Source organism: Pristis pectinata, chromosome 20, assembly GCF_009764475.1.
Source record: "Pristis pectinata isolate sPriPec2 chromosome 20, sPriPec2.1.pri, whole genome shotgun sequence".
NCBI classification, from domain to species: domain Eukaryota; kingdom Metazoa; phylum Chordata; class Chondrichthyes; order Rhinopristiformes; family Pristidae; genus Pristis; species Pristis pectinata.
This window is the reverse complement of record NC_067424.1, coordinates 6,527,280-6,540,077: the sequence shown is the minus strand read 5'-3', so window position 1 is coordinate 6,540,077 and position 12,798 is coordinate 6,527,280. Positions and strand designations below refer to the sequence as shown.

General features: G+C 45.2%; 1 protein-coding gene across 1 annotated transcript in view; it reads right to left on the bottom strand.

Annotated features, from left to right (window-relative positions):
* Nucleotides 1-12,798, bottom strand: part of LOC127580788 (N-fatty-acyl-amino acid synthase/hydrolase PM20D1-like) — a 91,760-nt gene that overhangs the window by 52,346 nt on the left and 26,616 nt on the right. The window contains exon 5 of the mRNA XM_052034676.1: nt 6,034-6,153. Coding sequence (XP_051890636.1) covers nt 6,034-6,153 — 120 coding nt within the window. The remainder of the gene's footprint in view (nt 1-6,033; nt 6,154-12,798) is intronic.

Genomic DNA, 12,798 nt, shown 5'->3' with positions numbered 1-12,798 from the left:
CGTAAATCTTTTCTGCACTCTTTCCTGTTTAACCGCGTCTTTCCTACAACAAGGTGGCCAAAACTGTACACAGTACTTCAAGTGCAGCCTCACTAACGACTTAGACAACAGCAATATGATGTTCCAACTCCTATACTCAATTCCCTGACTGATGAAGGCCAGCATGCTAAACAGCTTTTTCACCACTCTGACTACCTGTGACGCCGCTTTCAACAAACTATGCATGACTCTTCCATTTCACGACTGAGGGGAGACCTGATAGAGGTTTACAAAATTATGAGAGGCATAGATAGGGTAGACGGAGTCTTTTTCCCAGTGTGGAAATGTCAAATACTCGAGTACACAGCTTGTAATAAGACGATAAATGCAACTTTGACTTTGAAATGATGCCACAGTATTTGCACTACTTTGCTGCACAAACTGAATTTCTGGGTTTACACCCATTCACTGAATGCAAATTACAGGATTGACTTCTCTTGTTGCCAAATCAAGAGGGTGTGGGAAGAATTTCAGGTACTCCAGGTTGGCAGTCTGTGTCTGCCCACTGAACTCAACTAAATTTAGGCCCCTTGTTTGATGCAGGTAGAGAGCCTGATTTTAACTCGACAGTGACCAGTGACCACAGTTCTATTCAGTTTAAAAATAGTTATGTAAAGGGACAGAACTGGTCCACAGGTTCAAGTTCTAAACTGGAGAAAGGCGAATTTCAATGGTATGAGACAGGAACTGGCAAAGGTTGATTGCAGTAGGTAGTTTGCGGGCAGAGGGACCACAGGCAAGTGGGAGGCTTTTAAAGGTGGGACAGTGCGAGCTCAAGGTCTGCATGTTCCTGTCAGAGTGAAGGGCAAGGCTGGCAGGAGTAAGGAACCCTGGATGACAAGAGATATGGAGGCCCTGGACAGGAAAAAGAAGGAGGCATGGGCCAGGTACAGGCAGCTGGGATCAAGTGGATCCCTGGAGGAGTATAGGGGATGCAGGAGTGTACTCAAGAGGGAAATCAGGAGGGCAAAAAGGGAGCATAAGGTAGCTTTGGCAGAGAAGATTAAGGAAAACCCAATGAAATTTTGGGTACATTAAGGGGAAAAGAATAACAGGAGAGAGAATAGGGTCCCTCAAAGACCAAAGTGGACATCTTTGTGTGGAGTCACAGGAGATGGACAAGATGCTCAATGAATATTTCTCCTCTGTTTTTACTGTGGAGAAAGACATACTTTGAAACTAAGGAACATTAATGGGGATGTCTTGGGGATAGTTCGCATTACAGTAGAGGAGGTGCTGGATGTCTTAACATGTATGAAGGTAGACTATCTCTGGGGCCTGACCAAGTGCATCCAAGAACACTGTGGGAGGCGAGAGAAGAAATTGCAGGACCCTTGGCTGAGATACTTGCATCGTTAGCCACGGGTGATGTACTGTTAGATTGGAGGGTAGCAAATGTTGTGCCTTTCTTTAAGAAGGACGGCAAAGAAAGTTTCCTGCCCTTTCCTTCTAATCCACCTCTTGCCATTGGAAACATTGCTTCGGGTTCTTCCTTAGAATCCCCTCTGCCCCATTGAGCTTGGCTGTGAGACTCAGTACAAAAGGAAGGCCTGACAAGCTGCCAGAGGAAGTAGTAGAAGCAGGAACAATTACACTTAAAAAACAGTTGAATAGATATTTGGACAGGAACGGTTCAGAGGGATATGGGCCAAACACAGGCAAATGAGCCCAGCTGAGATAGGCATCTTGGTCAGCATGGACGAATTGGTCCAGATTTCTGAATGGTCCATGAACCCATGAACACTACCTCGTTATTCCTTTTCTTTGAGCTATTTGTTTATGTTTGCAACTGCTTTGCCCAGGACCGCAAGAAACTGCAGAGAGTTGTGGACACAGCCCAGCGCATCACAGAAACCAGCCTCCCCTCCTTGGACTCTGTCTTTACCCCTTGCTGCCTTGGTGAAGCAGCCGACATAATCAAAGACCCCACCCACCCGGGTCATTCTCTCTTCTCTCTTCCATCAGGTAGAGGATACAGGAGCCTGAGGGCACATACCACCAGGCTTAAGGACAGCTTCTATCCCACGGTGATAAGACTATTGAACAGTTCCCTTATACGATGAGATGGACTCTGACCTCACAATCTACCTCGTTGTAACCTTGCACCTTTTTGTCTACCTGCACTGCACTTTCTCTGTAGCTGTGACACTTTACTCTGTACTGTTATTGTTTTTACCTGTACTACCTAAATGCACTCTGTACTAACTCAATGTAACTGCACGGTGTAATGAATTGATCTGTATGATAGGTATGCAAGACAAGTTTTTCACTGTACCTCAGTACAAGTGACAATAATAAACCAATACTAATTTTATATCTTTGCTGCAAAACAACAAATTTCACGTCATGTAAGTCAATGACAACAAATCTGATTCTGATTTGAATCTGATTCTGGTTTGAAGGGCCTGTTTCCGTGCTGTATTACTCTGTAATGATGTTGGAATTGGGAGGAGTATACACTGGGGAGTATCGTGTGTATTTGATTTCTGTATCCTCCAGCTCTATCTGCCTCAACCACAGCCTGACCTTCACATTAAGCTTCCTCTCTAATCTCTCTGAGTCTCCCTTGCAGCAATAATATAAAAAAAATCAAAAGAACAGTTTTAATGAGCTGCCAGTGCAAACCCCTTTGCTCTTCCATCATTCAGACATTCCACAGTTTACTTCTCATTTCCCCTAGGACCTTTGATCCTTTCCCTGTAGATTTTCTTGTTGTGTTACAGGCCCCTGTTTGCTCCCAGTCTTTCTGTGTGTACAAATGGTCACATGGCTGATGGAATCATTGAGCTCATATAGTTTCCCAGCTGGTTGACTGGAAAGATTTAGCTGGTGAAAAAGAAGCACTTAGTCCACATCCAAAGGAAAGTTGGAAATGCTTAGCTGGGGGAGGCAGGGTTATGCAGAACAATCCGTTATTTCCATTTCTGTCTTGGGTGCCAACTGGGACATTTGATGGAGCACGTTCCTCTCCTTCTTCCTTGGACACCACCCACCTCAGAAGCACTGAAGATGAAACTCGCTCAAGGCCATGAGTGGGGTTGTGTGATACAAGGTGAGAGGGGGAAAGTTTAAGGGAGATGTGTGGGGCAAGTTTTTTTTTACACGGAGACTGGTGGGTGCCTGGAATGTGCTACCAGGGGTAGCGGTGGAAACAGATACGATAGTGGTGTTTAAGAGGCTTTGAGACCCATAAATATGCAGGGAATGGAAGGACATGGATCTTGTCCAGGCAGAAGAGATTTAATCTAATTTGGCATCGTGTTTGGCACAGATATTGTGGGCCGAGAGACCATACTGTTCTATGTGGAACTCAGCTTCTGAAATTCAGTCCTGTTGTAGCTGAGGAAATCAAATTTCAGATGTGGGGTTTGACAGCCATCACATGGCACAGAAACAGGCTCTTCGGCCCATCGTGTCCATGCTGACCTCTGTACTAATCCCGTTTTCCAGCACTCTGCCTGCGGCCTTCTGTGCCTCAGCATTTCAAGAGCTCATCTAAAAATTTTCTGAAACATTGTGAGAGTCTCTGCCTCCACCACCCCTTCAGGCAGTGTGTTCCACATTCCAACCTCATCCTTGGATGAAAGGATTCTCAGCAATGATAGAACCATCCTGCATGAAAATGGGCTATTCGGCCCACCACAGCCACGCTGACCAGTGTGCACCCGTCCACATTAATCCCACCTTCCAGCACTTGGGCCTGTAACCTTCTATGCCTTGGTGATTCAAGTGCTTGTCCAGACACTTCTTGTCAGGGACTCAGCTTCCATCACTCTCTCAGGCTGTGTGTTCTAGGTACTCACCACTCTCTGGGTGAAAAAGATCCCCTCAATCCCCTCTGTATCTCTTACCCCTCACCCTGAACCTCTGTACTCTAGTTTTAATCACTTCCAATTTGGGGAAAGATTCCTGCAGTCTACCCTATCTATACCCCTCATAACGTTATACTTCTCAATCATGTCCCACTCCAGGGAGAACAGACCTAGTCTCTCCTCATATCTGACCTGCTCCATCCCAGGCAGGATCCACTCTGCACTCTCTCCAGTGCTATCACATCTTTACTAACCCCTCAAATCTCCTCTAACTAATTTTCCTCGAATCCCTTTTCTATCTCTGATCCCCTACCTTAAACCTACTTTCTCTGGTCATAGATACCAGTGTTATGGTGAATATATTTCACTACCTACCCTATCTATGCCTCTCATAACTTTGTATAACCCTGTCAGGAGCCCCCTCAGCCTCCTGTGCTCCAGGAAAAACAAGCCTGGCCTGTCCAATCTTTCCCCATAAATCCTCCAATCCAGACAACATCCTGGCAAATCTCCTCTGCACCTTCTCCAGTGGAATCAAATCCTTACTGTGTTTAGCTCATACAGAAGAAGGGAAAAAAAACTCTCACACACCTTAATACACCATTCATTTGAGTAAGACTCCATTGCAGGTTCTTTGCCTACACTTGGTTCAGTTAGATTTCATTGAATCGATTGGGATAAGGGATATGGTTGCAAACAGTAATGATAACGTGCATCAGAGATTCAAATCATCTCCCTTGGAGAACTTTTGGATCATGCCTGTTCCCTCCTGACTCTTGCCTCAGGAGTTTAATGTTGGGACAAATACATAGTGGGGATGACCAAGCACATTCAGGAGACATTATTTTGTTTTCTCAGACTAGCCCAGAGGTGAGTTTCTGATTGGAGAAAGTACAGTGCATATGGGAGGAGATGCACCAACAGTAGGCTCAGACCTGGTAGTGTAGTGGTTAGCATAACGCTATTACAGCGCCAGCGACCCGGGTTCAATTCCCGCCACCGTCTGTAAGGAGTTTGTACATTCTCCCTGTGTCTGCATGGGTTTCCTCCGGGTGCTCCGGTTTCCTCCCACATTCCAAAGACGTAAGGGTTAGGAAGTTGTGGGCATGCTACATTGGCGCCGGAAGCGTGGCAACACTTGCGGGCTGCCCCCAGAACACTCTACACAAAAGATGCATTTCACTGTGTATTTTTATGTACATGTTACTAATAAAGAAATCTTATCTTATCCTTAAGTTTGGGGCAGCTTCCACAAAGGATCGACACACACAAAACGCTGGAGGAACTCAGCAGATCAAGCAGCATCTATGGAGGGAAATAAACAGTTGATGTTTCAGCTCGACATGCTTCACCAGGACTGGATTTTCAGGAGTCCTGGTGAAGAGTGTCGACCCAAAACATCGACTGCTTATTCCCCTTTATAGATGCTGCCTGACCCGGTGAGTTCTTCCAGTGTTGTGTGTGTTGATCCAGATTCCAGCATCTGCAGAAACTCTTGTGTCTCCCACAAAGTCTATGTGGGGAAGGGCCACAGTCTAGCATCCTGTTGCCACTGGTCACTGAGGGGCTGGGTTCTCTATAGCAGTCTTTCAGGTGCTTTGTTTCAGGAGGAAATGTGAGGTGAAATGGCACATTGTAAGGGAATGCAATGAGTTGATGGTTCAATGAACAGGGGGGGGGGGGGGAGAGAAGTGGGGGTGGGGCGAGAGAGACAGTCCAAGTATGGTTTTGAAATAGAAAACAGTAGAAAGAGGACTAGAAAGAGGGAAAAATAGAGAAATAGAGAGGGAAATAGAAAATGAGACAGAGATAGTGAGACAAAAGAGGAGACACAGAGAAATAGAGAAAGAGACACAGCAAAAGAAAATATAGAGAAAAATAGAGATAAAAAAGAAAAAGAGAGAAAGAGACCAACAGAATAAGACAAAGGGAGCAGAGAGAGAGAGAGAGAGACAGAGAGACAGAGACAGAGAGGGGGACAGAGAGATCCGGATTGCCTTGCATACTGGCAGGTGGTTGGCACAGCTTTCTGCATCAAAGATAAGGGTGGCACCAATAGAATGATACCCCTGCTACATAAACACCATTAGATCCTGGTCACACACACACACCCACACTCACCACAGAAGAAACATTTGAAAGTGATCAGATGATTCAGTCCCATGCAAGGCCTTTTACTCACTTGGACACTGCTGCTGCCAAAATTCCAATGCTCGTCTCCTTCGGAGGCATCGAGGAGTGGCCAGAGGTTGTAGTCACACTCAGGCTAATAGTTGCAGAACTCTTCTCAGATGTGGCAATCCTGGAGAGAGCCAAACATTTTAAAAATTAAATTTCAACTCACTGTACCTATGTTAAACAAAACTCTTATGCCTTGCCTACTACAACAGCAGCTTCCATGTATATACTGCCTACACACTGGCAAAATGACTCAAAATCAAAGTCAAAGTTGAGTTTATTGTCACATGCACAAGCATACGTTCTGTGTGCACAGGTGCAATGAAAAACTTACTTGCAGCAGCATCACAGGCACATAGCATCAGATACACAACGTTCGCAAGAAAAACATAAATCATACAAATTTATAAAAGAAAGAAAACAATTAGAACCACAAAAAAAATCCATTTTAGTGCAAGGTGGTCATAGTGTTGTTACACTGAGGTAGTGATTAGGGTTGTGCAGGTTGGTTCAAGAACCAAATGGTTGAAGGGAAGTAGCTGTTCTTGAACCTGGTGGTGTGGGACTTCAGGCTTCTGTACCTCCTGCCCGATGGTAGCCGCGAGAAGATGGCATGGCTCGGATGGTGGGGATCTTTGATGATGGATGTTGCCTTCTTGAGGCAGGCCTCATATAGATACAGCCGACGGTGGGGAGGATGTGCCTGTGATGTATTGGCCTGAGTCCACTGTGACTTTGCTTCACAGTTGTGATAGGAAACAAAGTATGATTGTAAGCTTATGTGGAGATATCAAAGCAGGTGAGATAACCTTAGACAAGGACGGAGTGAGTTAAAGAGTTAATTTAAAAGCAAAACGTTACAAATGCTTAGCAGATTCAGTCAAAAGTCCACCAACCGGATATTAATTCAGTCATCCTCTCCTTGGAGTCTGCCTGACCTGCTGAGCATTTCCAGCATGTTTGTGAAGTGTTAAAAACATTCAGGCTAGTACAGTAGTTCTGGGCTGCCCAGGACATCTCACCCTCTGGGGTACAGTCCCTGCATCATGTGACACAATTCACGGCGTCACTCTCTCTTCTTCCCTCCCATTGGGCAGAAGATACAAAAGCTTGAGAACACGTACCACCAGGCTCAAGAACAGCTTCCATCCTGCTGCTATCAGACTCTTGAATGGACCTCTTGTACGATAAAGATGAACTCTTGATCTCTCAATTTACCTGGTCGTGGCCCTTGCACTTTCTTTGTCTACCTGCACTGCACTCTCTGTAAGACTATACTCTGCAATCTGCTTTTTTTCCTTTTGTACTAACTTGCTGTACTTATGTACGGAATGATCTGTCTCGATGGCACGCACACAAAAGCTTTTCACTGTATCTCAGTACATGTGACAATAATAAACCAATTATCAATTAAGGGATTCATCATACAAAACACAACAAATTTTCATTGTTTAGTAACTTGCATCAATTCAGGATGTGGCAAAGCCAGCAAAATGCTTTGGAAATAATGTTATTATTCTTAAATAGGTAAACAGAGGAGGTAATTTCCATACAGCAGAGAAAAGATTTACATTCCTGCAGCCCATCGCATGACTCCCCCAGCTGACGAATGCCCAACTTATGTGCAAGCCGTGCGTACAAACGAGTGTTTGGAAGAGACTGGCGGGATGGATTTGCTGGCTGTTCCGGGGCAGCAGGTGTCTTCTACCGGGTGGGAACTCACATTTCCAACGTGAAGTGTTTGGGTCCTCAACAGTTCACAGGAACAGAACCCTGCCTTAACCTGGGAAGGACCTGTATATTCAAAGGGTAGCCGCTGCTGTAATGTAGGAAACGCAGTTTCCAATGTGTGCACAGCAAGTTCCCTCAAACAGCAATGTGATAAGTACCAGATAAGTAAAACTCCACAAGTGCAGCACCCCTGGGAGGTTGGTGGTACCAGACTAGCTGATTTTCCAGACAATTGGGCATTATTCTATTAATAGCAAAACATAGATTTGCTGCATTTTTTACATGTTACACAGTAGTATAATAAATTTTCCAGTGAACCCACTGAGTTTAAAGGGAATGGGAAATATACAAATACTCTGGATCCCGGCTCCAGCCACAAATCTGCCCATGTTCCTAGTCCCTAGTGTTTCAGACCCTGACCCAGATCCTGCCACACACCTGGTCCACAGTCCAGATCCCATCCCTGTCTCTGGCCGCCCACTCCCCCTTGCACTCTGGAGCCTTACATTCAGCATAGGCTGCACCATCAGGATGTCCGAACAAACACACACCGGATTATCAGATTGACACAGCGATCTTTCTCAGTGATTCTGATAGCCTCTTTCTCCCTTCAACCCCTTCCACCACATTCTTGGCCATCTACTTGAATGCCACAAGCCCATCATTATCAAACTTTGTTTAAAAATATTCCTCTGAAGCACCCCGCCATGTTAAATGTGCTATGTAAATAACTTCAGATGGAAGGCGATTGATCTGAAACATTAACTGGATCTGAAATGTTAACTTTGCTTCCTTTAAAATGTGGAGTGTTTCTATAATTTCTGTTTTATTCTACAAAAATACAAGTTGTTTTTGTTGGACTGAGGGGATCATTACGAGCCAGGAATGTACTTTGATTTCATCTATGTGATAAATAACCAGATGATTTCTTCCAGTGGTGATAGCTAGAGAAGGAATGCTGGCTGCCACGTCGAGAAAACTCTCCAGAGGTTTTCAAAGTCAACGTCATGTTTATTGTCATAAAACAACAGAATCTCGAGGGAATCATGATATGTCTTTGAAATATCAACCAAGATAATGTCTGCAGCTGTGGATCTACTGTTTCCTGTTTATAAATCAGTCTTATATATTGCCAAATCTGAGCTGCATCTGGTGCTCAACATTGAGCCACTGATGGTGCCTGGTGTGGGGATGGTGACGTTGTAAGACTGGGCATTCAGAGAAGGGAGATGGTCGCGAAGGAACGCTAAGGATATGCTATAAGGGAAGCAGACCCCGAAATACGCTCAGGCGTAGAAACTTCCTGACTTGGAGATATAATCGCCATTCCTGCATCGTCACTGGGTCTAACTCCTGGAACTCCCTCCTCAACAGCCCTGTGGGAGCACCTTCACCAGAAGGACTGCAGTGGTTCAAAAACGCAGCTCATCACCACCTTCTCAAGGGCTACTCAGGATGGGAAATAAATGATACCCAACTCCTGAAAATGAATTTAAAAAACCCCTATGAGACATGGGTGGGGCAGGGGAGATGTTCTCTGTGGGGAGCCCTCAGTGATGATAGGGGATCAGTAACATGGAGAAACATCTGAACAGTGAGAAGACACGTATCCATTGTATATGTACAGTCTACACTTCCTGCTGCCTCAGGAAAGCAGCCAACATAATCAAGGACTCCTCCCACCCTGGTCATTCTCTCTTCTCCCCTTTCCCATCAAAGCAGAAGATACAAAAGCTTGAAATCATATACCACCAGACTCAAGGACAGCTTCTATCCTGCTGTTATCAGACACTTGAACGGACCTCTCATACGCTAAAGATGAACCTTTGATCTCCTGGCCCTTGCACCTTATTTGTCTGCCTGCACTGCACTTCCTCTGTAACTGTGACACAATATTCTGCATTCTGTTTACCTTTATACTACCTCCATGCACTTATCGATGGCATGCAAAGTTTATCACTGTATCTCGGTACATGCGACAATAATAAACCAATGGTATATGATTCTCTGATTAAATTATTAAATTCAAATCAGATCACTCTGGAACTTCAGGATATTTTCCCCCAAATCCCTTATTAAAAGTAGTGTAAAAAGGCAGAGAGAGAGAGAAAAAAGCACAAATGAAATTTTGAACTATATACAGATGAACAGCATCTCTTTTTAAACCTACCAACTGCTGCTATGGAAACCTCAATTTAAGTTCATTTTTAATTCTTAATGTTAGATGCACCACATGCAGTACCAGTGAATACTACTCACCAGCAGGAGATGTTGGAACCCGTGTATGAAGCCCAACACCTGGAGTCCCCAGTGAGAAGTAGGGTGGACCCATGGAGGTTTACCAGGGCTCCTGCCAAATTGCACTGGGACATTGCTCCAATAATTCAGACTTCTTTTGCACTGGAGCATACACAGCCAAGGCCGAGAGTGTCTTCAGTGCGATGGTTTTGTGACATCTGGCTGGGGTGTTGGAGGCAGGAAGTGTGGGACTTTCCCATAAAGGTGAATCATGGCTGAAAGTGTGCTTGGGATGACATATGAGAAGTGTCCAGTATTTGCTGGAATAAGGCTGAGCCATCTCTATTAACTGATCAACTGTCTTGACAGGAAAGAACTACTTCCCTTGGCAGAGATGTCGATAATTGTGGGATGCAGATTTAAGTTAATTGGCAGAGGGTTAGAAGGGAGTTGAATTAAATATTTCCACACAAAGAGTGTCAAAGGCCCAAGAGTCGGGGCTTGGAAGGATGCTGATGTCAGAGGCTCATGGTTTGACGTTAAACTGAGCTGACCTGTACAAACAGAGAGCCATGGAAAGTCTTGGTTGTACTTGACATGTATGATGACCATTTGACATGCCATGGGGTAACACAGTATGGCCGCTGCCTCACAGTCTAGTGACATGGGTCCAATCCTGACCTCTGATGCTGTCTGTGTGTAGTTTGCATGTTCCCCGTGACCGTGTGAGTTTCATAGAACGTAAAACAGTACAGCACAGGAACAGGCCCTTCAGCACGTGACGTTGTACCGAACTAATTAAACTAGTAATTAAATGCCTAACTGAACTACTACTTTCTGCCTACACAATGTCCGTATCCCTCCATACTCCACATATTCACGTGCCTAAGTAAGAGCCTTTTAAACACCACCGTCGTATCTGCCTCCACCACCACCCCTAGAATTCCCGGGAACTGCCACTCTGTGTACAAAAAAAAACTTGCCCCATACATCCCCTTTAAGCTTACCCCCTTTCATCTTAAATGCATGCCCTCTGGCATTAGACATTTCGACCCTGGGAAAAGGGTACTAGCTGTCTACTCTATCTGTGCTTCTCATAGTTTTATAAACTTCTATTAGGTCTTCCCTCAGCCTCTGCTGCTACAGAGAAAACAACACAAGTTTGTCCAACCTCTCCTCGTAGCACACACTCTCTAATCCAGGTGGCATCCTGGTAAACCTCTTCTGCACCCTCTCCAAAAGCCTCCACCTCCTTCCTAAAATGGGGCGGCCAGAACTGAATGCAGATGCGGCCTAACCAGAGTTTCCCCTGGATGTTCTGGTTTCCTCCCACATCTCAAAGATTTTCTGTTAATTGGCTACTGTACTACCCCCTAGTGTAGGTAGGAGGCAGGAGAATCAGGGGGAGTTGATGCGCATGTGAGAGAGAAATCAGTGTGCCCTTGTGACTCATAGGAATCATCTGAGAGCTGGCATGGACCTGATGGGCTGATTGGCCTCTTTCTAGGGTGCAAGTTTCTGTGACCCTCTTCTGGGAGTAATGGAATGTGGCTATAATCAATTCATGCAATGCAAGTCTTCCTGTTACACATTTCAGTTCTTTAATCATGCTACAGTACAGAAAACAGCACTCTTCAAAGCACTGGAGCCTGTGTGTCATTGGTCCTCCAGATGGCACCTTAATTGAATGAAATAGCTTTGTGAAACTTTATCCTTCATTCACAAGTGTAAATGACAGGTTCAGTGTGCTCTCATCTTAACCACTTGCTGGAACCATGGAGAGTGCGCATCGAAATACGGCATCTGGGACTGAATCGGCAGCCGGGAGACGGGGGGGGGGGGGGGGGGGGGAGAGGAGACGAGGCAGTCAGGGCACCACTCGGGGTTTTGGTGGGGTGGTGGGGGCGGCGCTGGGGATACTGGTACAGTGGCTGGAGATCAGGTCCGGACTGGGTCGCAGGATTGGACTGAGGAGAAGTCATCAGGCGGTGGTGGGTGGGTTGGAGTGGGGAGAAGCTGTTTAAAACAAATCCAGAGGACCCATCCAGGGAGTGTCCGGTCAAATTTTCAGACAGCCATGATCCAAACTGGAAATAGTCCTGGTGGTACATCCACTCTGCGAATAACCACTCTGGAAATTGGGAATTGGAAATTGGTAACTGGTTTATTGTCACATGTACCAAGATACAGTGACAAGCTTTTGTTCGCATGCCATCCAGACAGATCACGCTATACATAAGTACATTGAGGTAGTACAAAAGGAAAACCAATAACAGAATGCAGAATGTAGTGTTACAGTTAAAGAGAAAATGCAGTGCTAGTGGACAAATAACGTGCAAGGGCCATAATGAGGTAGATTGAAAGATCAAGAGTTCATCTTTATTTCAGGGAATGAATGAATTTCAGATGTCGAGCAAAAGCTGATACAGATTCCAAAGTTCTGTACTCTGTCTTTAAGGGTGTGAACACCTTACATAGAGTACTTTCATTTGGCATTCAGTATACCCGAGGAAACAATAACATCACTAATAGCTTGTCCTGGTCCAATCATGTAGACTCTCTGACCAAGAAAGCGCACTAGCACCTCTACTTCCTCAGAAGGCTAAGGAAGTTTGGCATGTCCCCAATGACTCTCACTAATTTTTATAGATGCACCTTAGAAAGCATCCTATCTGGATACATCACGGCTTGGTACAGCAACTGCTCTGCCCAAGACTGCAAGGAATTACAGAGAGTTGTGGACACAGCTCAGCACATCATGAAAACCAGCCTCCCCTCCATGGACTCTGCTAACTTCTCG